At 50.2% G+C, this 22749-nt stretch overlaps 1 protein-coding gene across 6 annotated transcripts in view; it reads left to right on the forward strand.

Annotated features, from left to right (window-relative positions):
* Positions 1 to 22749, forward strand: part of HNF1B (HNF1 homeobox B) — a 52686-nt gene that overhangs the window by 24217 nt on the left and 5720 nt on the right. For 2 of the 6 annotated variants that reach the window (XM_036081187.2, XM_036081190.2), the window contains exons 5-8: positions 7109 to 7269; positions 12587 to 12722; positions 16373 to 16567; positions 18917 to 19035. In XM_036081187.2, coding sequence (XP_035937080.1) covers positions 7109 to 7269; positions 12587 to 12722; positions 16373 to 16567; positions 18917 to 19035 — 611 coding nt within the window. The remainder of the gene's footprint in view (positions 1 to 7108; positions 7270 to 12586; positions 12723 to 16372; positions 16568 to 18916; positions 19036 to 22749) is intronic. The other 4 variants (XM_036081189.2, XM_036081191.2, XM_078063831.1 and 1 more) reach the window with 3 other exon arrangements.

Below are 22749 nucleotides of genomic sequence, written 5' to 3' on the forward strand. Positions count from 1 at the left end.
GTCTCTGTTGCCCTTCTACCTCCCCACATGTGTGATTTTCTCAGGCGCACTGTGCTCATTAGCGTCTGTTCTCAGCCAAGATGCTTTTGATGGAAGATGACTTTTTTTTTTCTTTTCTTTTCTTGGCTCCCTTTGCTTTGATTTTTATAAGAAAACCAGTTTGTGGGCTTCCCTTAAGTATCACTCCACTTTTACTCCTTGAGTTCAAGAGTGTTTACCGTCCCCGCAGGCCTGTCTGTGTTTCTCCTCTTACGAACCGGCCTCCTCACTGAGCCACCTCAGGTAGAAGGCGATGTGGAATTGAAACCAGCCTAGTGTTTAAACTGCTTTCATCTTACATCAGCTTTTTCCTCTCAGGCTTTCAGATTTTTAATCTCCTAAACTCTCTGCAAACATTAATCTTGATGCCCAGAGAGGAGGAAATATGACCAAGAACTGGCAGGAGGCCCGTGTCGCCGATGAGGACACTGAGGTAGCGAGGCGAGCTCCACCATGGAAAGCTTTCGTTCCTGGAGTTCCCAGTTACAAACCGGGGAACCGTGCGCATTCTTTCATCCCAGATGAGCGTCTCAGAAGTTCCCTAGATGGAATCATTTGTGTCTCTGCCTCTTTCCTCAAGAAAGTGACACCTCTATGGGAAAAGGGGGAGTGGATTTCTGAGGATGCGTGACCGGGCCCATCAGGACTGGCCTCATTCCTCCTGGCCCCCTCCCCGGCCCGGAGTTTTGGCGTCATTGGAAAGACAGCCCTGTCTACCCATAATTGATGGACAGGGTTGTTTCCTTTTCTCCTTCACACACTCCCTCTTGCCTGGGCTTAAGTTCCCAGTTTCTAGACCCAACAGGGTTGGACTGTGCTCTGCATGAGGTTAAAAACACATGGGAAGAATGTGTGTGACAGACTCTGGCCAGTTGAGTAATGTTTACTCTGTTGGTGGCTGGGACGCTCGTTCGCCCTGGCAGAGGTCCATCAGCCGGAGGAACATTCCTGCATTATCAGGGATGGGAGATTGGCTTTGAAATGTCAAGGGTGAAAGGCATCCCACCAGATTCTGGGTGCAGCTCCCAGACCCCAGGAAAATGGGCCCCCTGGCTTCAGTGCCAAAGGCCACATGGGGGCAAGCCGAGCCTCACGTTGCCCAGGAAGCCCCACCTCCCTCTCCCCCCGCTTCCTATAAAAGAGCGATTCTGGTCATGTTTCCCTGGCTGACATTGCTCTTCTGTTTGCGCAGCTTTTTCTTTCCCTGGAAAACCCGGTGCTTCTCTCACCTTATTTTACTCACTCATCATTCTGGCCTCTGAGGAAGGAAGATCCATATGCCCATCTTGTAGAAAAAAATGCCAAGACCCCACAGTTGACTGGCCCAGAATCATCAAGGCAGAGAAGGCAGAGAGACAGAGAGAGAGAATTCGTTTCAAGCATCTAGACGCTGATGGCCTGTTGATTTCTGGAATTGTGGAATTCCAGTTGTTTTGAGAAGCTCTAAGAGAGCTGTAAGTTCTCGGCCCCTGAAGCACAGGTTTCTGAAAAGTCCTTGCGGTTAATTATACCCTGAGCGGGTCCTCTCTGGGGTCCTCCTGCGAGGCAGTTGTGTCTGTCCTCGAACACAGGTGCATGGTCAGTTCTGTAGAAGCCGACATTTACATCATAAAAACCACCATGCTCTGTAAAATCATGCAATAAAAACCCCGGGGCTTATGGGGGAAAAATGGGGTTAAGGGCACACTACTCAAAACTTCTTCAGTGACACCCTTTAAGAATATAAGACTCTAATAAAAAGATGAGCAGAGTTTCACCCCCGTTAACTGGTTAGGAAATGCATCAGTGCAGCAATAAATACGGCATTTTACCTGAAACGGCCCTGAAGTTTGTGTGTGGAGGTAGGTGTCAGAAGGGTCTCAGCTTGTGAGTTGGTGTGAAGTGGTGGGCGGAAGGTTGTCAGAAATCGGAGGGAAGGTTCTAACTCCAGATGTGGATGGAGGTGGCCTAGAGCACATGCAGGAAACTGCAGGTAGCTGGTAGATGCTTGAAGGGTGTGTGTGTGTGTGTGTGTGCGCGCGCGCGCATGCGAATGCACACTGATGTGTTTAGTGTTTTCCCATGTGGCTCCGCTTAGCTGGGTGCAGGTTTCTGAATTCCTCAAATGGGAAATTCACGTTGCACTCAGATTATTCCATAGTGTATCAGTAGAATTGGACCAGATCCACACTTTCAATACTAACATTGCCGCGGGACTGACGGCATTTTCTTCTTCGGCCAGAAGGGATGCTCCCTTGTTCTAGAGCATGCGTGCTCAAAGCAGCTGAGCGCTCATTCCTTCTTTCAGGAAATGTTCATAGTCCCAGGCCCTCTGTTAGGCTCTGAGGATGCAACGTTGAGTAAAAAGCCATCCCTTCCTTTAAGAGGGAGAGAGAAGTACCCTGTCATAGGAACATTATGGTGCCGGGCGACTGACTCCCGCTGTAAGCGTCTCAACTGCATGTGAAATGCAAAGGGCAAAGCAGATAACTACCAGGATGAATCAAGGAGAGCTTCACAGAGGAGGTGACATTTAGCCCTCTTAAAAAGATGTGACATGGAGAAGAAGGGAAGAGCTTTCCCGGCAGAGGGAACAGCAGAAGCAAAGGCACAGAGGCAGGAGATGGCCGGGCCAACATGACAGACAGCAGGAGCTGTGACACAGCTGTATGGGATGTCGTGCGAGATGATGCAGCTAAGGGGCTGGAGTCACAGAGGCCCGATTCTGCTAGTCTTTGCTGTTGGGGCTTTTCCAGAAGGCAGTGAGGGGCCGTCCTAGTTTTCCAAAGAGGGCAGTGACATGATGCGAGTTTGTTTAAGAAAGAAATCCCAAGCTGCAGCAGTGTGAAGAGTGCCCTGGAGGAGGGTGTTGGCACAGGAAGCAGAGTGTGGAGATGCCGGCTTCTGGAACCATGAACTCCGTTCATGTGTTGATACTTCTGACCAGTCATATTGCATAGAAACCGGATGAGTTGTCTCTGTCCCACATGCCGTCAGGAATTCAGAAAGAGCCCAACACCCATGATACTGAGGCCTAGGAACAGGTGAAGGAGGTCAGCTCCTCACCAGGATCTCAGGGATGTCTCTAGATTCTAGCTGGGATGACTTTTGCTGCTGGACACATGTACCGTGGTTCCTAGGACCAGCGGTGGGGACATGGCCGATGAGTGCCTTGAGCCAGGAAGGGAGTGCAAGGTACAGGGCCACCTTCTGGCATTGTCATATCTCCTCTGGGGACCTCTCGGGCTATTAACCCAGCAGCTTTGGCCGGTCAGTAGTAAACCAGAGCCCTTGTGGTAGTATTTACGTTCAGAGCTTGCAGGGGTGAAGGAAGAAGGGAAGATGCCATTCCACTTCCCTAGCACAGTACCCAGCACGTGAGAGGTGCTCAGTCAAGTTTGTGTGAACTCAGCCTTCCTGAAAACGTCTTCTAGACCAAGACAGTCCCAAAGTAGAAGGAGCTGAGGTATCTTGAGCCACTGTTATGTGCCAAGCACGTTCTGGGGACTTCCACATCCCTTAAGTCTTTCATCTTCTTCCCAATGAGCTAAGGGGCAGAGATTGTTAACAGCAAAGAAGCTGAGGCTTGGGGAGGTTCAGTCACCTCCCCAAGGCCACACAGCTAATGTGTGGTTGAGCCAGGATTTAAACCCGGGTTGCCTGGCTCCAGAGCCTCCTCCACTTTCCTTCTCCCTTGAAGCGCTCTCCTGGATTTGTGAAATACCCAAGGACCCGGCCGCTCCTTCCTCTAACAAGAACACCTATTCCCGGTGGATTGCCAGCCACTGTCTTGTGATACACCTTCCACCTTCACACCCCCGTTAAGGCGGCTGCCTGATTACAGCCACCTTCTCTGGACCCAGAGTGATTGCCCAACTGCTGGTGAGAGGAGCACCGGTGGGAAAGGTTACAGGTGAATCTGGGTGAACAGCCCCCCCGCCTCGCTCCCACCACACTCGGCAGTGATAACAGCCCCCTCCCACAGCGGGCAGTCCTCTGGCTCGGAGATGAGGAAGCTGGAGTTCACCCAATACACTGAAGGCAGAGCTGAGATCAACCAGGGATCCCCTAAGCTCCCAGCCCGATGCTCCCCCTTCGCCAGAGGTCTAAGCCCACCGGTCTTTTAACAGAACAGCCCCACCCTTACATTTCCCCTAGAATGAAGTTCTGCTGGGGGGAGCAAACAAGGTTTAAACACCACAGCAGCCTTGGGCTACACTGCCTGGGTTCTAACAAATGGCTCTTGACACTCTTCTGCCAGGCTCCCTCCTAAAGAAGGCTTTTGTTTCCTGCGGATATCCTTGGTTAATTATTTTTAAATAAATAATTATGTAGCCTGCGGTAGGGGAGAAGCCTCCCCGTGACCCATATTTGATCATCAGACGACTGGCCCTCTTCCTTCGGCCAAATTAAATAGGCTAAAACCAGAGTCTGTTTGACTTGAGGCTGAATCGATGATGGGGACAGGCTGGGAGGTGAACACACACCTGACTCCCAGCGTTATCACCACTCTCTCAGGAGCAGAGCATCTTGGGGAGGTAAATAGCTGGCCAGGGAGTCAGAGAAAGCAGGAGAAAACAGGGTGAAGTCCAGTCCCTCCAAAAGGAAAGAATGAGAGGGGCAGGGGCCAGGCCTGCCTCCCAGGTTGCTTCCAGAGCAAAACATCGGGGCTTCTACAGGGTAGACTCCTTTGGGAGCCCTTCTCCAGGGACAGGTCATTCCATTCGGTACTTAGAATCTGCCCTAAGTTGTCTAGAATTCTAGAGTCTTAGGGCAAGTACCTTGGGGTCCATCTCCATACCAGCTCCCTCCCCACCTATAGTTACCATTTATTTAGCATTATGCTAGGAGATTTATAGATACTTTCTCCTATCCCCAAATGGCCCTGTTGAGGAAGCATTCCCTCCATTGTATGAGAGGAAGCTACAGCACAGATAGAGAAGTTATTTTCTCAAGATCACACGTCTCCAAAGAGCAAAGTCAGGATTCGAGCCTGAGTTTGGCAAGCTCTCGAGCCCACAGTCTTCTCCCTGTCCCTCCTTGTCAGAAGATGTTTCCTGTTACTGATTTGAAACCTGCCTCCACTATTTATCGCTGGAGCTGCTCTGGCTCCTGAGCTCACGAGGCACACATCTCTCTTCTCTACATAACAACACTGTGAGCTGTTGGACGCATCCTTCCAGGAGCCCAGGGGCAAATGTGAGTGGAGAAAAAAAGAACCTAATGTGATCCAGTGGGACGGATAGACGGGGGTAAATAGGAGACCTCAGGGCCACAGATAGCTGTGGAGGATCACGGGCAGGACTGGGCAGGGGGTGCTGGTTTGGAGGCAGGGAAGCCTTTCTTCCTTTTAACTCCATGGCGCCTGTTCCCCCCAAAATGTGGTGCCCTAGACCAGTAACCGCCAAATTCCAATGCTGTCCCGCTGCCACCGCCACCCCCACCGGCAGCCCCATGCATCAAAGGGTGGGGACAACCAGCAATAGAAGAAGCCCATAGAGCACGCATCAAGCCACTCAGAGTCAGGCAGGTTGCTCTTGAAGGTTAGAACCCTGCCTTAGCATTTGTTTGTTTTCTTCCCAGCCCTCTGAGGCTCTAGGTCATATCAGCCTTGGGTGACGTCCTTCAGACCATGCCAGCAAAACTGGATTGAGGCTCCTCTTGGCAAGCTGCGTCTTAGCGATTTGGAGGCTGCTTAGTGATTTGGAGGCTCCTGGGGGGACTTTGCAGCCTCCTCAGGAGGGTGGGGCTCCAGGGGGAGCAGGAGGCAGGGCAGGGGGAGACAGACCAGCAGAATCCGTATCCTTGATACAGTGAGAGTTAATGTGGGGAAAGCTGGTAAATGGAGAATTGTAGGCAGACAGTTGGCCCACCTCTCCAAACGATTGCATGCCGGGAGCATTCGTCTCCCTCCCCTGCAGGTAGACACAGGGTCCCTCAAACCTTTTTGTTGAATCCAAAGTGAAAAACGAGAACAGGGTCTTCGTCAGCTTTGAGCTTAGAGTGAGATGTCCCAGCGACCCCCATCTTTGTCTTTGGCTGTCTCATGGGCCCATCCAGCAGGACTTTGACCCTGCAAACTGAGCCCTGGTTCTATGCCCCCCTCCACTCCCCCCCCACACCCCGCTCTCCACTTTAGCTTCCTTCTGCCCTTCCCCGAGCGCAGACCTCTGTTTTGGTTCCTGAGCAAGAGGGAGGGTCAGAGCAGTGAGGCTGTAAACATGCTTGGTTCTTCCCTCCCTTGCAGACCAAACTGCAGTGGTTTACTAAGGCATCCACATCCTGCCAGTATGCGCTGCCTGCCCCACGTCCTGGCAGACGCGCCTCCCCCTGGGCCCTGGAAGTCAGCCAGATGGGACCCCATCAGAGGAATGTGAGTTCCAGAGCCAAAGACTCCCAGCTGCAGCCCCATCCCTGTCCTGCTCTGCCCGTGCCCCCGTCCCCCCCAGGGCCTCCCCGGCTCAGCCCAAACCATGGTGCGCAGAGACGGATGCCTTTCGCTATAGCTCTTACAGGGGTCCCTGGGTAAGTGCCTCTTTGTAGAAAGGGTCTACTCATACTTTGCAGCCCCGCATTGCCAAGAGATATCAGGGAAACATTTCTAGAAGGCATTTCGAATAGTAAAACAAATACCCTCGCCGGGAAGAGAAGGCCAATCTCAGCACCTAAAGCCTGAAAGAACTATGCTAAAGCAACAAGGGGAGGAATCCTCTTGTTCGTTGGACTTCCTTCCTTCCTTCCTTCCTTCCTTCCTTCCTTCCTTCCTTCCTTCCTTCCATTCATTCTTTCCTTCTTTCCTCTGACGGATACATATTGAGTGGTTACCAAGTGCCAAGACACTAGGGATACCGCCATGAACAAAACAAAACAGACAAAGATGCCCTGCCCTCATGGAGCTTACGTTCTGGAATTTGAGGTCAAGCCCGCACCACCTTTCCCCTAGGCCAGCGTTTCCTGTGGGCAGACAGGGGAGCAGAAGGCACCGACTGGACATTCTTGGCGGCCACCCTTGCAAACGAGGGGAGCCGACTCAGTATTCCAAGGCCCTGGGGGCACTCACGGCTGCTGTTGGGTCTGTCTTGTTTTGCAGGCGTCCGCTACAGCCAGCCGGGGAACAGTGAGGTTACTTCCGCCTCAACAATCAGCCACCATGGCAACAGCGCCATGGCGACCAGCCAGTCTGTTTTACAGCAAGTCTCTCCAGCCAGTCTGGACCCTGGCCACAGTCTCCTCTCACCTGATGGTAAAATGGTGAGTACACCTGGGCCATTGTAGCTCTGGAGCTGATAAGATAAGAGGCAAAACAAACACAACTTCTCACAAGGCCTGCCTCAAACAATGAGCCATTGTAGCCCCGGTCGGGGAAAATGGGGGCTGTCCAGAGTTGGAACGGAAAGGTAGGACCAGTGACCCAGCCTTTGGCGGGTGGAAGAGGTGTTCGGTTTGAACCTGGCCAATAAATCTGACAGAGTTCTGCTCTCGTTTTATTGATTGAATGCCTCATAAAGGAGCAAGCCGGGTGGGACACTGTTTGTTTTGGGGCCGCCAATGACATTTGTGTTGATAAAATGTTCATTCATACCCACCCCCCCACCACCACCAAGGCCTCCAAAGCCAGTCTTTTCACCTCAGAGAGGGCTTCACTTTGAAACAAACCCCCCTCTTTCTCTTCACCACCCCCTGGTGCTGCCGGCAAGGAGAGAAACTAAGTCAGGATTTAGGGGTAGCAGGGGGTGGAGAGAGGCTTCTTGAGCTGGGACATCCGATGGCACGTCAGGGAAGAGCACCACACAAAAGGACAGGTGGGGCGGGGCGATGCTTGCCCCACGAGTGAGAGACACCGACTTTGAAGTTCCAGGGACCAGGGTTCAGATCCCAGCTCCAGCACTTAATAGCTGTGTAGCCTTGGGCGGGTTACTGAACTACTCTAGGTCTCCTTCTCTCAACTGTAAAATGCAGGTAATAACAATACGGTTGTTGGAGGAACAAATGTGCTCAGCACAGCGTCAGATGGTCAAGAATATCCGTGTTCCTCTCTTTAAGTGACGTTTTCCGTGGTCATACCCACAGCCCACACCCAGATGTAAGTTTAGCACACTTGGTGAGGAATAGACTCGTTGAATTTTCAAGGCTCTAATTCTCTAGCCACACAAGGGCAGGGGAGCGCTGCTGGTGAGAGACAGGCATTACAACACCAGTAAGGGTAGGAAATGGAAAACCCGATTCTGTGGGTTCTGCTCTGGGTTTCAGTGGGGGAGGAGCCGCAGGTTCCTGGCTTGACGCTCAAGGTGGAGCTGCACACATTCCCTCGAGGTGTCTGCCCCAGAGGCAGGTGGGGGCCGGAGCGGGGGACGGGGACAGGGAGCAGATGCCATCTCAGACCTTGACGTGTGCCCGCTGTGTAGGCAACACAGGAATGGTGAGTCACAGGTGATTGAGTCCCCAGCTCCCTGGAGGAGAAAACAGCGTGTAGTTTCCAAGGGGAGTGCTAGCCCGGGTCGTGGTCTGTGCAGACTGCTGACAGAGGTAGCGGTCTGTGCGAAGGAAACTGAAAAGGCGCTCCTGGGGGAGGCATTTGGTAGCCCCCTTGCCCTCCCCTCATCCCGTAAGCTGCTGCTTCATGAAGAACAGTTTGTGCGGCTACCTTGTGAGAGGCATAGGCAAGTCTTTATGAGTCACTTTGAGACCCAAACAGGTTAGGGGTAAGGATCGCCCGCGCTGCTCTGGAGAAGGGGGTCTCATGGAAGAGGTCTTGACTTAGTCCACGAAACCCTCCAAGTCTCCGCTCCTCTTGCTTGAAGGTCCTTGGGGTTTGGACCCTCCTGCTCTTTCTCCTAAGAGGCAAGTGGCCTCACCCCAAGCCACAGCTGCTCCAAAGGCAGTCTGCAGACTCACTTTTTGCTTCCTGTTCCGCTCAGCAGTGCCCTCTTGGGTAGTATATTATTGGATTGATGATTGACCAAGAGAGCACACCTCAACGTTAGCAAACACCTGGAAGCTTGTTTGCAGGGACCGGCTTTTTACTAGTCTCCAACACCTTGGCTCGTATGTTATGTCACTATTACTGGTTGCCCACATGCAAGAATCTGTTTTCTGTTAATATATAACAGGTCCATCACAGATTGTGGTCTACCAAGGCAAGAATGGAATATGGTTAAAAATAACGCAGGCAAGAAAGCCCGTGTGTCCATGTCTTGGACTCTGTTGTTTATCAGCAATAGGATCGATGTTGCTTAACTTCAGCTTCCTCATCTATAAAATGGGGGAGAATAATGCCTGCGTCGTGGGGTTGGTATGAGGATGACTTGTAGCGCTGCAGTTCTTTGGGTAAGCCCTGGGCAAGGAGTGATGTGTTCAGTAGGATGTGAATTCAAAATCTTCCCCCAGGGATTAGTTTTGGAAATATTGCTGATCCATGGGAGCTTTCCTTTGCACTGTCTGTCCCCCTCCCGTACCTGAGTGCATAGACAAAAAGCTGGCCAGCTTTAGGGTTACACATACTGGGGGGCCCCTGTGGGGCTCAGTTGGTTGAGTGTCCGATTCTTGGTTTTGGCTCAAGTCATGCTCTTGGGATCATGGGATCAAGCCCCGTGTCGGGCTCTGTGCTCAGCGCAGAGTCTGCTTACCCCTCTCCCTCTGCTTCTTCCCCCCCACTCCGCTCATGCTCGCTTGCTCTCAAGGAAATAAATAAAATCTTTAAAAAAAAAAAAATACATACTGGGGCTCCTGGCTGGCTCAGTCGGTAGAGCATGTGGCTCTTAATCTCGGGGTCATGAGTTCAAGCCCCACATTGGGCATATAGAGTTTACTTAATAAAAAATAATAACAATAAAAATTAAAAAGCACATACTGGATACTTTCACAGTATCAAAGCAGTATGGCCTAACAGGGAAGAGCTCAGGCCTTAGAGGCAGATGGCCTGCTTTCAACACCAACACTACTTCTTGAGCACATTTCTTAACTTCTCTCAACTTCCATCTCCATGCCCACAATGTGGGGATAGTAACACCAACCTCGTAGGCTGTAGGCATGAAGCACTTAGCATAAGGGAAAGTACTGCAAATGGCGCCATTCACGTAATGCAAATGCAGTGAATTACCATGTAAGAATCATGACTGGTGTCCTTGGCAGCTCCTGGCTTCCTTCAGTCCTGGAGGCAAGTAGAAAATACTGGTTGCATTTTAGAGTGGAAGGAACTTGACCAAGGTTACCCAAAAATAGCAGGTGGAAGGGATTTGAACTCTCAGCAACCTGAGTGTGAATTCTGGCTTCCTCACTCACTAGTCAAGTGACCTAGGGCTGGTCTGTCCACTCTCGGGAGGGTCAGTCTCTTAACTGGTAACGTAGGGGCAGTAGTGAGAACGCCCTCCCCACTTGTGTCAGTATCTATTAAGGACAGTCAGTGGAAGCACTTGACAAACTCTAAAGCCGTGTACATTGAAGTTGTTTTTATGGTTGGCATTTGCATTTCTCTTTCACCATGAAAATCAAACACTGAAACGGCAGAGATTGCCGTCACTTCATTGACTTTCTCCAAAGGGACTACGTTACCCAAAGGAAGTCCGAAGGCAGGTTACTGATTTCTTTTCTTTCTTTCTTTCTTTTTTTTTTTTAATGACTCTGACATTTTGAAAAACAAGTCCAGCGAACAGGCTGGTTCTCTCTTGTTTGATGTGGTCAGAATTCCTTCTTGGTCATGTGACACACCCCCCAACTGATTTCTTGATGCCCATTTTAAAAACACAAACAAACCTGTTTGGTTTTTTTCTTTCTTTCTTTTTCGAATTAACCTTGGAAGCTATGGGGTTGACCAGAAGGTCAGGGCAGGAGATGGTGTCTTACCCGGGTGCTAGTGTGAGACCCATCATTTGACAAGCTCTAGAAGAAGGCACCTGGCCTACTCAGACATAATGTATGTATCCTAATCCTAAAGTACCTCTGAGTGGTCCTGATACCATCAAGAATGTCTGGAGTAGTTCAGAATGACAGGAGACATCTCTCTTCCTTCTTCCTCCCCCACCTCTTTCTCTCTCTTTCTTTCTAAGATTTTATTTTTAAGTAAACTCTATACCCAATGTGGGGCTCGAACTTAAAACCCCGAGATCAAGAGTCACATGCTCCACTGACTGAGCCAGCCAGGCGCCCCGAGACATGCTTTCTTAATAATAATTTTAGAAATGATTTTAACACTATAAATAGTAAACTACTTTGTCAGCAAAAAAAGCACGTGCGTGTGTGTATGTGTAAAACTGATAGCTCCTTATAATTAATGGGGAACCATTGGAAGCAGTTCTGAAAACATCAGAATCAAAGCAAGCACATCTGTGACAGCTGTTGTTGTTTAATACTGTTTCGAAAGGTCTAAGCAAGGCAGTGAGACGTACACACATGTTAGTGCTAGCAGGGAAGAGACCCTGTCAGCATGTGTGCTTGTGATGCTGGTACACATGTGCAAAAGTGAAGAAAATCAATAAGGAAAAGACACTATTAGGAATAAATAAAAGGATTTGATTCCCCCAATGAAAAGATGCAAAGTGGCCCTGTGTGTAATAAACTCATTAAAACCAGTAGCTTTCTCTTACTCATCTGCCATTAAAATATAATGGTGCAAGTTTCCTCATCTGTAAAATGGGTGGCTGAGGTGATCAAATGACAGTGCAGAGAGACATGCTTGTAAAAGACAAGCCTTGGGGTCCAGGGCTTATCATTTAGTAGCTTTGTCATTATGATATCAGCTCCTTGACCAAAACAATAAACATTTTTAATGGATAGTGGAGATTGGGAAAAGGTAGAGAAGCCCAATGATGGTGGATCTCCCCCCCCAACCCTTAGTAATAATTGCAGGGGTGGGGAAAGGTCCTCTATAAAAGGTAAGAATTTGACTTCCAGAGTCAGGCAGACCTGGGTTTAAATACCAGATATACCACTTGCTGGGTTATTGGATCTTAGGCAATATACATATCTACTCTGAGCCTCGGTTTTTCCATCAGTGAAACGGTGATGTGTCTAGCTGATACCATATCCACCTGATACAGATCTACCATGAAGTGTCTGCCTCACGGAACCACAGTGAGGTTTGTTGGTTAACGTATGAGTGGTACTTAGTGGGGCTTGTATCAGTGAGAGCTTTCCTGCCCTTCTGCCTAGTCCCTAATCTGCTTTCACTAGGGCAGACTTCAGTCATTATTTTTAGCAATCACATGTCTTTAGCACCAGGAAGAGAGAAGGCATGGAGCAGAACAGAGGATACTTCCAAACTGAGCAAGGGACAGTCCCACAATACCCAGGAGCAGAAGAATCCCTAAGGCAGGCAGGTAACTCAAAGATGGTCAACAGATGGAAACACCATAAGGGAAGGGATTGTTGTATATTTTGCTTCTCAATCTTCAGCACCTAGAACTGTGCCTGCGCCTCAGTGGATGCTTCATAATTATTGTTGAGCGAATGGATGGATGGATGGATGGATGAGTGAATTAGCTGTGCAGAGGAATTGCTGAGCCATGTCATTTTGGACACTGCTCATTGCAGTCCCGGTTGCACTCACGTTGCTCTTGTTTTTTCTCTCCAGCAGATCTCCGTCTCCGGAGGTGGTTTGCCCCCTGTCAGCACCTTGACGAATATCCACAGCCTGTCCCACCATAATCCCCAGCAATCTCAAAACCTCATCATGACCCCCCTCTCTGGAGTCATGGCCATTGCACAAAGTAAGCTCCGTTCTTGGTCACAAAACCTAGGGGGGCAGGGAGAAAAAGGGTGGGCAGTAAGTCAACCTGATTTTAAAAACGGTTTATAGAAGGCCCCCTTCAAACTCACCCACCACTTGTAGATTTGATTCCACTTATGTTTAGTTCTTTATCTCTCTCCTCAACAATATTTGGACTGTTTAGCCTAAAGAAAGAGAAAACAATGGAGTCACGTCGAATCTTGGTCAGGCTCACCAGCCGAGCATCCTGGGGCAAATCATTAACCTTAATGAGGTTCAGTTTCCTCATCTGTAAAATGGGTTGCTGAGGTGATCAAATGACAGTGCAGAGAGACATGCTTGTAAATCTATAAAGCGTGAGTATGTGTAATATCATAGCTTACACTTTTGTCTCGTGTTCATTTCTACCCCTAAGGATGTGGTAGATGTTCCAGGAAGTTGTGCTGATGTTTCTTTGTGTTGGCCAAGGTGGAGCAGTGATGGGCTTCCTTCTAAACAGGGCATTTGGTGTGGTCATAGGACACCTCTTTGGCCAGTGGTGAAAGTACAGTGAGAACTCCGAGGGAAATTGTTGTAGCATCTGAGTCTTTAAGGAGAAACATGCCTGAAGACGGGGGATGGACCCCGTCCTTCCAGCTCCAGGAGGCTCTTGGTCCACGGTGAGCCTGTACTCCTCACAGATGGGCCAGTTCAGGTCACGGGAAGGCTGGCGGGGGCCGCATCTGTGGAGGCCGCTCTCAGAATTCTAATGTTGATGAGCATTCAGTGTGTTTTCAGCTTCCTCATGACAGCTCAGGCCAAGTCATCACTGTGTGACACTGGGAAGACTTCCCGAGAAGGCTCGGGAGAGATCTGAGGATGGCACATTGCTCGTCTTTCTCTCCACCTAATATCGCCCCCTTGTCCTTGTGGCCTCCCTGTATCGAGTGCCCACACCGACCACCTCTTTATTTTGTTCCTGCCTTTTCCTCTTTCTCTCTTCTCCCTAAGTCAGCTCTAGCCAAGGTGGCAACTCAGAGCACTTCTGAGGAGAATGGCTTATGCGCTCTTGGAGGGCAAAACAGGGCTAGACCCATGAGAGCACACAGCTTTACTGAGCATATCTTCAACTGCTCGGAAATTGATGTACTCTGCAGTTGTTTTGTTTTTTGCAGAGAGAAACGGGACTAGAGAAGCTTTTAGAGGACTCACGAAATAAAAAATTATTTCAAACTTACTGCCTTTTCACAGGAATATGGTAACCGTACTAACACCAGGGTTTGAGATTGAGACAGGATACCTAAAACCAGCTTGCTTGCCTTCTAGAAGATTTGGTTAAAAGACCCATGGGTAAACTATGTCACCTCTTCATTTCCACAACCAAAAAGATACACAAACCATCCTACTTAACCTTCTTTCTTCCCACATCAAGCTTTGGCTGACACACACACAATTCTTATATTTTCTTAGGCACTCTCTCAACTAAAATTTTCCCGGAAGCTATTCCATATTTTTTTCAATTTTGTTCCTCCTGATTTCTTCCTCCCATACTTCTCCACCTTCTTGCTATATCCTTAATCTCCTACTGCAGGTGGGCAGCACCAGAGTGTACATTGCCCTTGGAAGGGTGTTCATGGTGCATGTACATGTGTGTGCTTGGAGTGGGGTGGGGGGAGCATGAAGAATGGTGAGGATCACCAGAAAACTTGGCCGAGACGCACGGTCCTAGCCGTGGAGTGGCAGGCTACAGAGTTGCTTGCAGGCATCCTCCTGTGTGGCCAGCTCCTGTCCCGTTGAGTCTGAGGGTCCTGCCTCGGGCAGAATGTGATAACAAAGCACTTGGCACTGCCAAGCCCTCATTCCCTATTCATCCACTGGATGGACAGCATGCTTCTCGGGCAGGAGCCAGTGCCCAGAAAACAGGTGAAAAGGCCAAGAGTCACACTCCGTGGGAGCTAGAATGACATCAGTGGCTCTCGATCCTGGAATTGAGGCACAGCAGGATCACAGACTGTGTTGAAAATAAGATTCCTGGGCCTCACCTCTGAAGGTTCTGACTCATTAAGTCTTGGGTGAGGCGGAGGAATGTATATTTCTTAAAGAGCTCCCCCAGATGATTCTAAAGCCCAGGCAGGTTTCAGAACTGTGCCCTCAAATGTCATCCACTCTCAACAGGGTAATTGGCTCTTCTGGGAAGAGATTTCCCAAAAGAGCAGCAGTAATAGGCTCCTGGGAAAACGGCAAGTCCATGGGGCCTCCCAGGAGACCCCAGTGGAAGGTGGGAGAGGGAAATGGGGTATCAGGGTATCAGGTGAGACTCGGGCTTGGGGAGCTGAGCCCCTGGGGAATGGGAGATAGTGCTGGTCTGAATGGCATCAGAGGACCCGGCCCCATTCCCCTGCCCCAGAAGAGCCAGGAGGGGGCTTATTCTCTCTTCACTTCTGCTCAGGGGTCTCACCTTTTAGGTTTCTGATAACCATATCAGCTAAAGCCCTGAGTAAGCAACAGCTGAGGTCTTCGTGCTATCTCCACGGAGGACTTCCCACAAACCTGCTTCTGGAACCGTCTCCATTTCAGGGAAGTCTCTCTGGGTGTCCCTTCCATGCTTACCTGAAAGAGACCTTTTTCTGGATTTCTTCTTCATTCCATCCTGCCCCCAGTTTCACAGAAAGCAGGGTCAAAGGAACATTGGCAGCTCCAGGAAAGAGGTCGGGGTGTCTTGCCCCTGATCCTCTCATCCCCACTCCCACCCTGGCTTGGCTGTCTCCCCCAGATTCCCGCCCAGGGAGCACATGGAGTTGGGGGGGGAACCCAGTCTCTGCAGCGCTGGCCCCTGTTCTGAAGAGGCCTCAGGTTGTAGACGCAGAACAGGACCCCAGAGGCCTCACACCTCCAGAACCGAAAGATGACAAGAGCCCCTATAAACTGCCAACCTTTTACTTACGACTTCCTCTTCCCAGTACCTGGACCTTTTGATGCCACAAGCCCTGTGCCGCCAGATAAGACATGTCTTCTTCAGAGACTGGTTGAGGTCTGGTGTTTTTCTCCCCTCTCTGCTACAGTCAAGAGAATAAGCATCTGACCTCTGCCAGGGTCTTTGCACCAGTTCGCTAAATGAGGGTCTTTGTACTCCTGGGATGGTGCAGGTTGTTGTTGTGTTTTGTTTGTTTGGGGTTTTGGGGGGGTTTTTTTGTTTTTGTTTTTGTTTTGTTTTTATCAAAATGTGAGTTCCTGAACACTCCTGCCCTCTGCTGGACAGACAGGTCTGGGCCATAATCTGGGCCTTAGAGTGAGGGCCTTTAGCTGCCCTCAGGGCACCCAGGCAGGGCTCTCTTGGAGTCAGGTCTGGAGGGAGTGGGCTCGTTAGAGGCCACCTTCCCAGGGTCCTGGCAACCTCAAGGGAGCCAAGTTGGGAGGATGGTTCTCAGGCCTCGGATCTGTGTAAGCCCTTTTCCAACCACAACTCACTGTGGAATGTGAGCAAGTCAATCTCTCCAAGCCTCAGTTTCTTTGTCTGTAGAATGGATCTATAAAACCATTTCCCATGCAGTCTCTCATGCGAGGCCCCACCGTGCCTGGCACATAGCAGGGGCTCAGTCAGTGACCGTTCCCGGGCACTCACCTCTCCCTGTCCCCACAGCCACCTCTGATCTTTCCCTCTTGCTCCCACAGGCCTCAACACCTCCCAAGCACAGAGCGTCCCCGTCATCAACAGTGTGGCCGGCAGCCTGGCAGCCCTGCAGCCTGTCCAGTTCTCCCAGCAGCTGCACAGCCCCCACCAGCAGCCCCTCATGCAGCAGAGCCCCGGCAGCCACATGCCCCAGCAGCCCTTCATGGCAGCCGTGACTCAGCTGCAGAACTCGCACAGTAAGGACGCAGGCGTGGCGGGTAGGAGTGGGGATGGGCGCCACCAAGGGCCCTAAGCAGCCCGCATTGCCCTCTCTGGATCTGCACTTGCTAGGAAGTGTACTGATTGGGTCACTTTTCCCTACCTGTTATCAACCCAGACAATTTCTCAGCATAACCCTTGTGTGGTCTGTGCTGTGTGGTCTGTGCCTTTCCTAGACCTACCCTCTACCTCCGTGACCCCTGGGGGAAGGTTTGAAGAGGACAGTGGAGGCCCACGCGCAAAGGGGAGCTGGAGATAGAGTGCAGGGGTGGCACCCATGGACAATCCCACCAGGCGGCCACAGCGCCTTTTCCCCATGAGCCTCAACTTAGCCCTTTCAATCTAAAATTCCAAGCAACCATTACCAAATGACAAGAGTGGGCATGCAATTTGCATTCCCTGAAGTTGAAGAATCTTCTAGAATCCCCATGCTGTCCAATTGACACACCCCAAACATCTCTAATCGAGAACCACGGACAGAGGTGGAAAATACCACCTGCGTGCCATCTTGGATAAGGAACAGCAGCGCTTCTGCGCTCCCCCGCCCCCAGGCTATTTCTCATATCCTATTTCTCCACCTACTCTTAAGGCCTGTCTTTCAACCAGTTAGTTCCCACCCACTCCAGCCGCTGTATCTCTGCCCTCCATCCTGAGCCCCAGGCCCCCAGCCAGCCCTCTGGCCAGATCAGGATACAGCCCCTGGCCTACAAGTTTGGGGAGAAATCACAGCAGGCAGGGTCCCACAGGAACACCAGAGAAGTCTCTGGAATAGTGTTCGTCTTGGAGTCAGACAAACCTAGGATTTAAATCCTGGCTCTGAGGCTTACCAGCTGTGTAGCCATTGGTAAAGTTACTTAGCCACTCTGAGCCTCAATTTCCTCATCCATAAAATGGAATGTAGAGTGATTATGGAGATGAGATAAATAATGTAGAGTGATTATGGAGATGAAATAAGAATAGGTATGAACTGTGTTTGGTAAACATAAGAGTTACAGAAATGCAGGTGATGATTTGTTAAGGGACTGTTTAATAGGAGGCAGGAATGGGGAAGAGGATTTTTGTTTCTCCCCTGGCTGCCTGACAGAGCCGTGCGTCTGAGGAAAAGCAGCCAAGTTCAGCCTTCTTCTCTCCTCGGGGCGCTCTCCCCGCCTCAGGCCTGCAGAGCTGGTTTCTAAGCACCATCTCACATTCCAATCGCATTTTTTTGTGGCTTCTGGAAAAATCTGCCATAACCTGTAGCAGTCTGGGACCACATGTACGCACTTTCCTTCCGTTCTGGACCCGATAATATGCCCCCACTTGTCCCTGCCCCTCGCCAGGCCCAGGTGGGATTGTCAGAGAGTGGTCCCCAGTGATGACCTGTGGACTGCTGAGCCCCAGCTGGGGGCCCCAGGACCAGACAACAACCAGCCTCCCTCCACAGGAGGGACAAGCCGGGGTGGCAGGCAGTGACCTTGACCCCGTCCCCTACTAGGGGATGCTGTGGTAGATAGAATTGGCTGCTCCTTCCCTCATGGCCAAATATCCACATGCTTCTGTTAGTTGGTCGAATTTATATGAATCTAATGGATAAATCACATGAGTCAAAAGGTTCTAGACTTAGTGAACAAGTACTGGAAAAACTGGAAAATGAGTCACATGTCCCTGAAGGTTTTATTTGCATCTAGTCTCCCCTTGTCTATCATCCTTCAACTTTCTGTGATGGCATAGTATGACCTATGACGTCATTTTAGCACAAATTGGAACAACCCAGAATTACACAATGAATTATACCCATGTCTAATTATAATTATTAATCAGTTTATAATTGCCTGCCTAAGACCTGGCTCTTGAGTCATGGCAGATATGATAAGCTTGTGCTGGCCAGCTTGTTTGTGTTTGCCAGCTACTTAGAACTTTTTTTGACTTAAAATCTCCGATGCACCACGTATGCGTAAGGGCCATTTGTTGATGCCTAGGCATCTAACATTTAATTGAAAGTCAGGAGAACAGAAGTGCCTCCCATTACTATCGACAAGACACTGTGCAAAGCTGTTTGTCTATTTGATACAAAGTACTTTACACATGATGTTTTCTAATCCTACAGCAGCTATCATTTCCATTTTACAGATGAGGAAATTGAAGTTACATAACTTAATCGAGGAGCCAGAATTTAAACACATGGCCATTCTTTTTACCGTGTCACACCGCCTTCCAAAACATCACCAGCGCTGCCCCGCTTGTCTCTGCCTGGGGACACAGGAGCTATGGTGTGGGGTGGGGGTCTGTAGCTGTGATGACGCCTGTGCGATCTGCACCTTGACCGTGTCTTCACTCTGTCTCTCCAGTGTACACACACAAGCAGGAACCCCCCCAGTATTCCCACACCTCCCGGTTTCCATCTGCGATGGTGGTCACAGATACGAGCAGCATCAGTACGCTTACCAACATGTCTTCCAGTAAACAGGTAATGCCAGCGGGAGGGGGGGCGGGGGCAACGACCCAGGCTATTGATGTGCGGAAAGGGTGACAGTGCCCTGCGGACTGAGCCTGGGCCTTCCCAGGCTCCTGGTTACTTGCTAAACGAATCCCCAAGGTCAGAGGGCAAGGAAGATGGGCCACAGGCTAAAAGGACGTACTGCTCCCCCAGCTATCCCAACAAGAGCACTAAATGACCAGGGCTTGATAAACCACTGGAGACTGGATTACACAGAGTCTTTAGGTATTGAGACTGAGTATTTCCCAGTGGACTGAACAGTGGTGCATGGAAAAGGTGTTTCCAAGGGCGACTCGGGAAAGTCACACCCTCTGTAGCATTTGATGCTTGGCAAGAGGGATCCCTGAGGGTTCTCCACAAATCAATCAATGGAAAAAGAGTAGAGAGTCAGGGTCCTGAGGCTGACTCCCCCGTCCAGGACCCATGCGGGACCCAGAACACTGTAAATTCCAGAGAATGACCCAATTCTCCCAACCCATGGAGATTCCCCAGTAGACAGTCGGGCCTTACAGGGGCCTGCGTTTACTTGTTGTTTTATCAAGAAACTCAGAATTGACTTCCCAGTGCACTACAAGTGGGAGATCCAGAGGCTTTGTCACTCTTTCAGTGGATGGCTAGTTCCCACCTCCAGGTAGAGCTGATGGAGCAGTAAAGCCAACCAAAGACAAGGCTTGTCACTACAGCTTGGAAGCTGGACTGTCACGGGACACAGAGAGTTAGGAAATGGGACAAGATGTATGAACACGCAGGACACTTCCAGAATAATACAATAGGACCTTTTAGGAGCTGGGGTCTGTGCAGTGTGGGAACTGTCTGGCCTCTATTGATTACTAGATAAGTAGGCGACAACCTTGAACTTCGTGTCAGGCTCTCAGCGGGGTTTGGTCTTGTTGATGGTCTTTTTTCCATCTGAGTCCTGCAACTCACACCTCCTTCACTGCCATATGCTACCAAGCAGGTTCTTTCATGGGCTTGGGTTCTCTGCTCTTCCCTTTGCCCACATCTCCTCCTGGTCCTGCCATATTATAGAGCAGGTGGGTTCTATTCCTGGTTTTGCCCCTTGTTTGGTGACCTTGACCTCTCCGAGCCCTCATTTCTTCACCTTTAAAATGAGAGTCATAACATGGACTTGTTCTGGGGATTCGATGAGGTCATGTAGATTAAGTGCCTGGCACGTCTTGGGTGTGTGCATGTGCGCTCGTGAACACACGCACGCACGCACGCACGCACACGGCCTAGGCAGCTGGGCTCTGGAGTTGGGGGGAGAGGAAAAGGTGTGTGGGACCTGCTCTGCCACTCTTCTCTCACCCAATGGAAGATGAAAGGACACCCCCCCCGTTGCCCTGCCCTTCGACTCCCGTGCGATTTCCCACTCTTTGTAGTGAGCAGGGAAAACATTTATCTGTGCTCACAAATCTCAATCAGGGGGGCAGCCAGGCGCAGCGGCCCTGCTTGGGAATACCTTCCTCTTTGAAAGGTTTATCAATCCATCTGCCGCTTGGTCAGCCCTAGACAGGGCTCTGATTAATTATTCCTGTCTTTCCCAAGTTGACTTTGATGCTTGCTTGTTGAAACAAGCCCTCTGAATTCAGGAAATGGTCTCTTAATCAAAATACTCCGAGGTGCTCTCTGAGACGCGGCAGTGGCCCCCAAATGGCTTCTCCCCTCCGCTGGACAGAGTGGCCAGCCGACCTTGAAGCTGCATGAACAGCCCTCCAGAACCACCGTGAAGTTGTCCCTAAGTCCCTGGGCGGTTCAGGAGTCTCGTGGTACACTCATTTCTGGGATGATGAGAAGGATGATTACACTTAGGATCAAACTGTTCACGGAGCCCTTTAGGTTTCTACTTCTCGTGAACATGATCTCATCATTTTCTTTTTATTGCCTGGTATAAGGAATGTACCAAGTATTCCTTGGTACAAAGGAATGAACTGAGGCTCAGAGAGGGAGAGTGACCTGCCCAAGGTCTCACAGGTGGTCAGTTCTAGAGCTGGACCTTCAGACTCGGCTTTGACTCTAAATCCTGCCCTCCTTCCACTTCAACAGTACTTGCCTTCCGATCTCCATCTCTAAAACACCCACAGCGTTTGCTGCTTTTGAGGTCTCAGCAGTCAGGAACAAGCATAAAATTCAGCCCACGTAGGTGTCCCAATCAGGCAACTTTCTTCCTCCAGACTGAAGGAGAAGAGGAATGGGAAAGCACAATGAAGTCAAGGGTAAAGGTGCTGCCTCCTGACAGAAAGATCCAAGGTGGAGAAAATTTGTACCAACTTTGTTCCCCAGGCAAAGGGTCAGAAATGAATTCTGAAAGAGATCTGGTGGCAATTCTGTTTTCTCTTTGTTCTAAAGTATTATTTTCCAAAATGAGTTTCAAGACTGTTGCTGGGAACCGGGGGCGCATGGTGTGAGGAAAGGAGGATTTTTCGGTCATATATGTTGGGGGAATGGCTGGGCTCAACAGCTAAACACCCCAAGGGGGGGGCTTCTCCGAATCTTTCGTAGGCTGATGTGTGCGTGGAATGGGGCCATTAGTGTGCACAGAGGCGCCAAGCCAAGCATCCTGGACATCACTCCTTGAGAGGCATCACGGAGTGCTAGGAAAAGCCAGCAGCCTTGCCCCATGTGACCTTGGGCGGTTAATTCACCCTGCGGGACCATTTCTGCATTTCTCCTGGGGAAAATCCTACCCCATCTTACAGGTTATTCCCAGGGCCTGAGAGAGTGGCTGGGACATGGTGAGGTACTCCATGTGCTAGCTCCCTCCCCCTCACTCCTTTCCATCTGTGATCCTTTAGGAGATACCTTCTATTGACTCCTTCAAAATTTAACTCATTGCTTGGTCTACATGGGGTCAGAGAAGGTCCTGTCAATAAAATCGCTCAGGATTAGGACTGTCCCTCAAGCACATCCCCCTCTTGGGCCCGGGCTCCGGAGACCTGCTTCCCATTTTTATGCTGACTCACACATGTGCTCTCCTCCCTGGACTCCCAGGACTCCCGGACTCCCAGGAAAAAAAGCAAATCATGCAGGGGCCTCTCAGAGCACCAGAGCCCTTTGTGCTTAGCCAAATGCCTGGACTATAGTAGACCTTCAGTAAATATGAATGAATGAATGAATGAATGAATGAATGAATTCAGAACTAGCATTTTTGAGTGCTTCCCATTTGCATAACAACACTCCAGGTGCTTTGCCATTCTTACCTTTCCCGGCTAACCCTCCTACCCATTCTGCAAGGTAGATATTTTTTTTTTTTTTTTAAAGATTTTATTTATTTATTTGACAGAGAGAGACAGCGAGAGAGGGAACACAAGCAGGGGGAGTGGGAGAGGGAGAAGCAGGCTTCCTGCTGAGCAGGGAGCCCGATGCGGGGCTCGATCCCAGGACCCTGGGATCATGACCTGAGCCGAAGGCAGACGCTTAACGACTGAGCCACCCAGGCGCCCCAAGGTAGATATTTTTAATGCCCAACTTGCAGAGCAAAACACTGAGGTTCAGAAGTGGGAAGGGATCCGGCCAAATTCACACAGATGATAAATCTGAAGCTGGACTCGCTCCAGATTCATTCTACCACGCTCACCTTCTCCTGTCCCTTTTTCAGCACCCAGAAAAATGACCCAAGGTTATGCAGGCATAAGGTTCAAGCCAGGATTTGAACTTGTGTCTGATCCCAGTGTTTTCGTTGTC

This window comes from Halichoerus grypus, chromosome 2, assembly GCF_964656455.1.
Source record: "Halichoerus grypus chromosome 2, mHalGry1.hap1.1, whole genome shotgun sequence".
In the NCBI taxonomy this organism is placed as follows: domain Eukaryota; kingdom Metazoa; phylum Chordata; class Mammalia; order Carnivora; family Phocidae; genus Halichoerus; species Halichoerus grypus.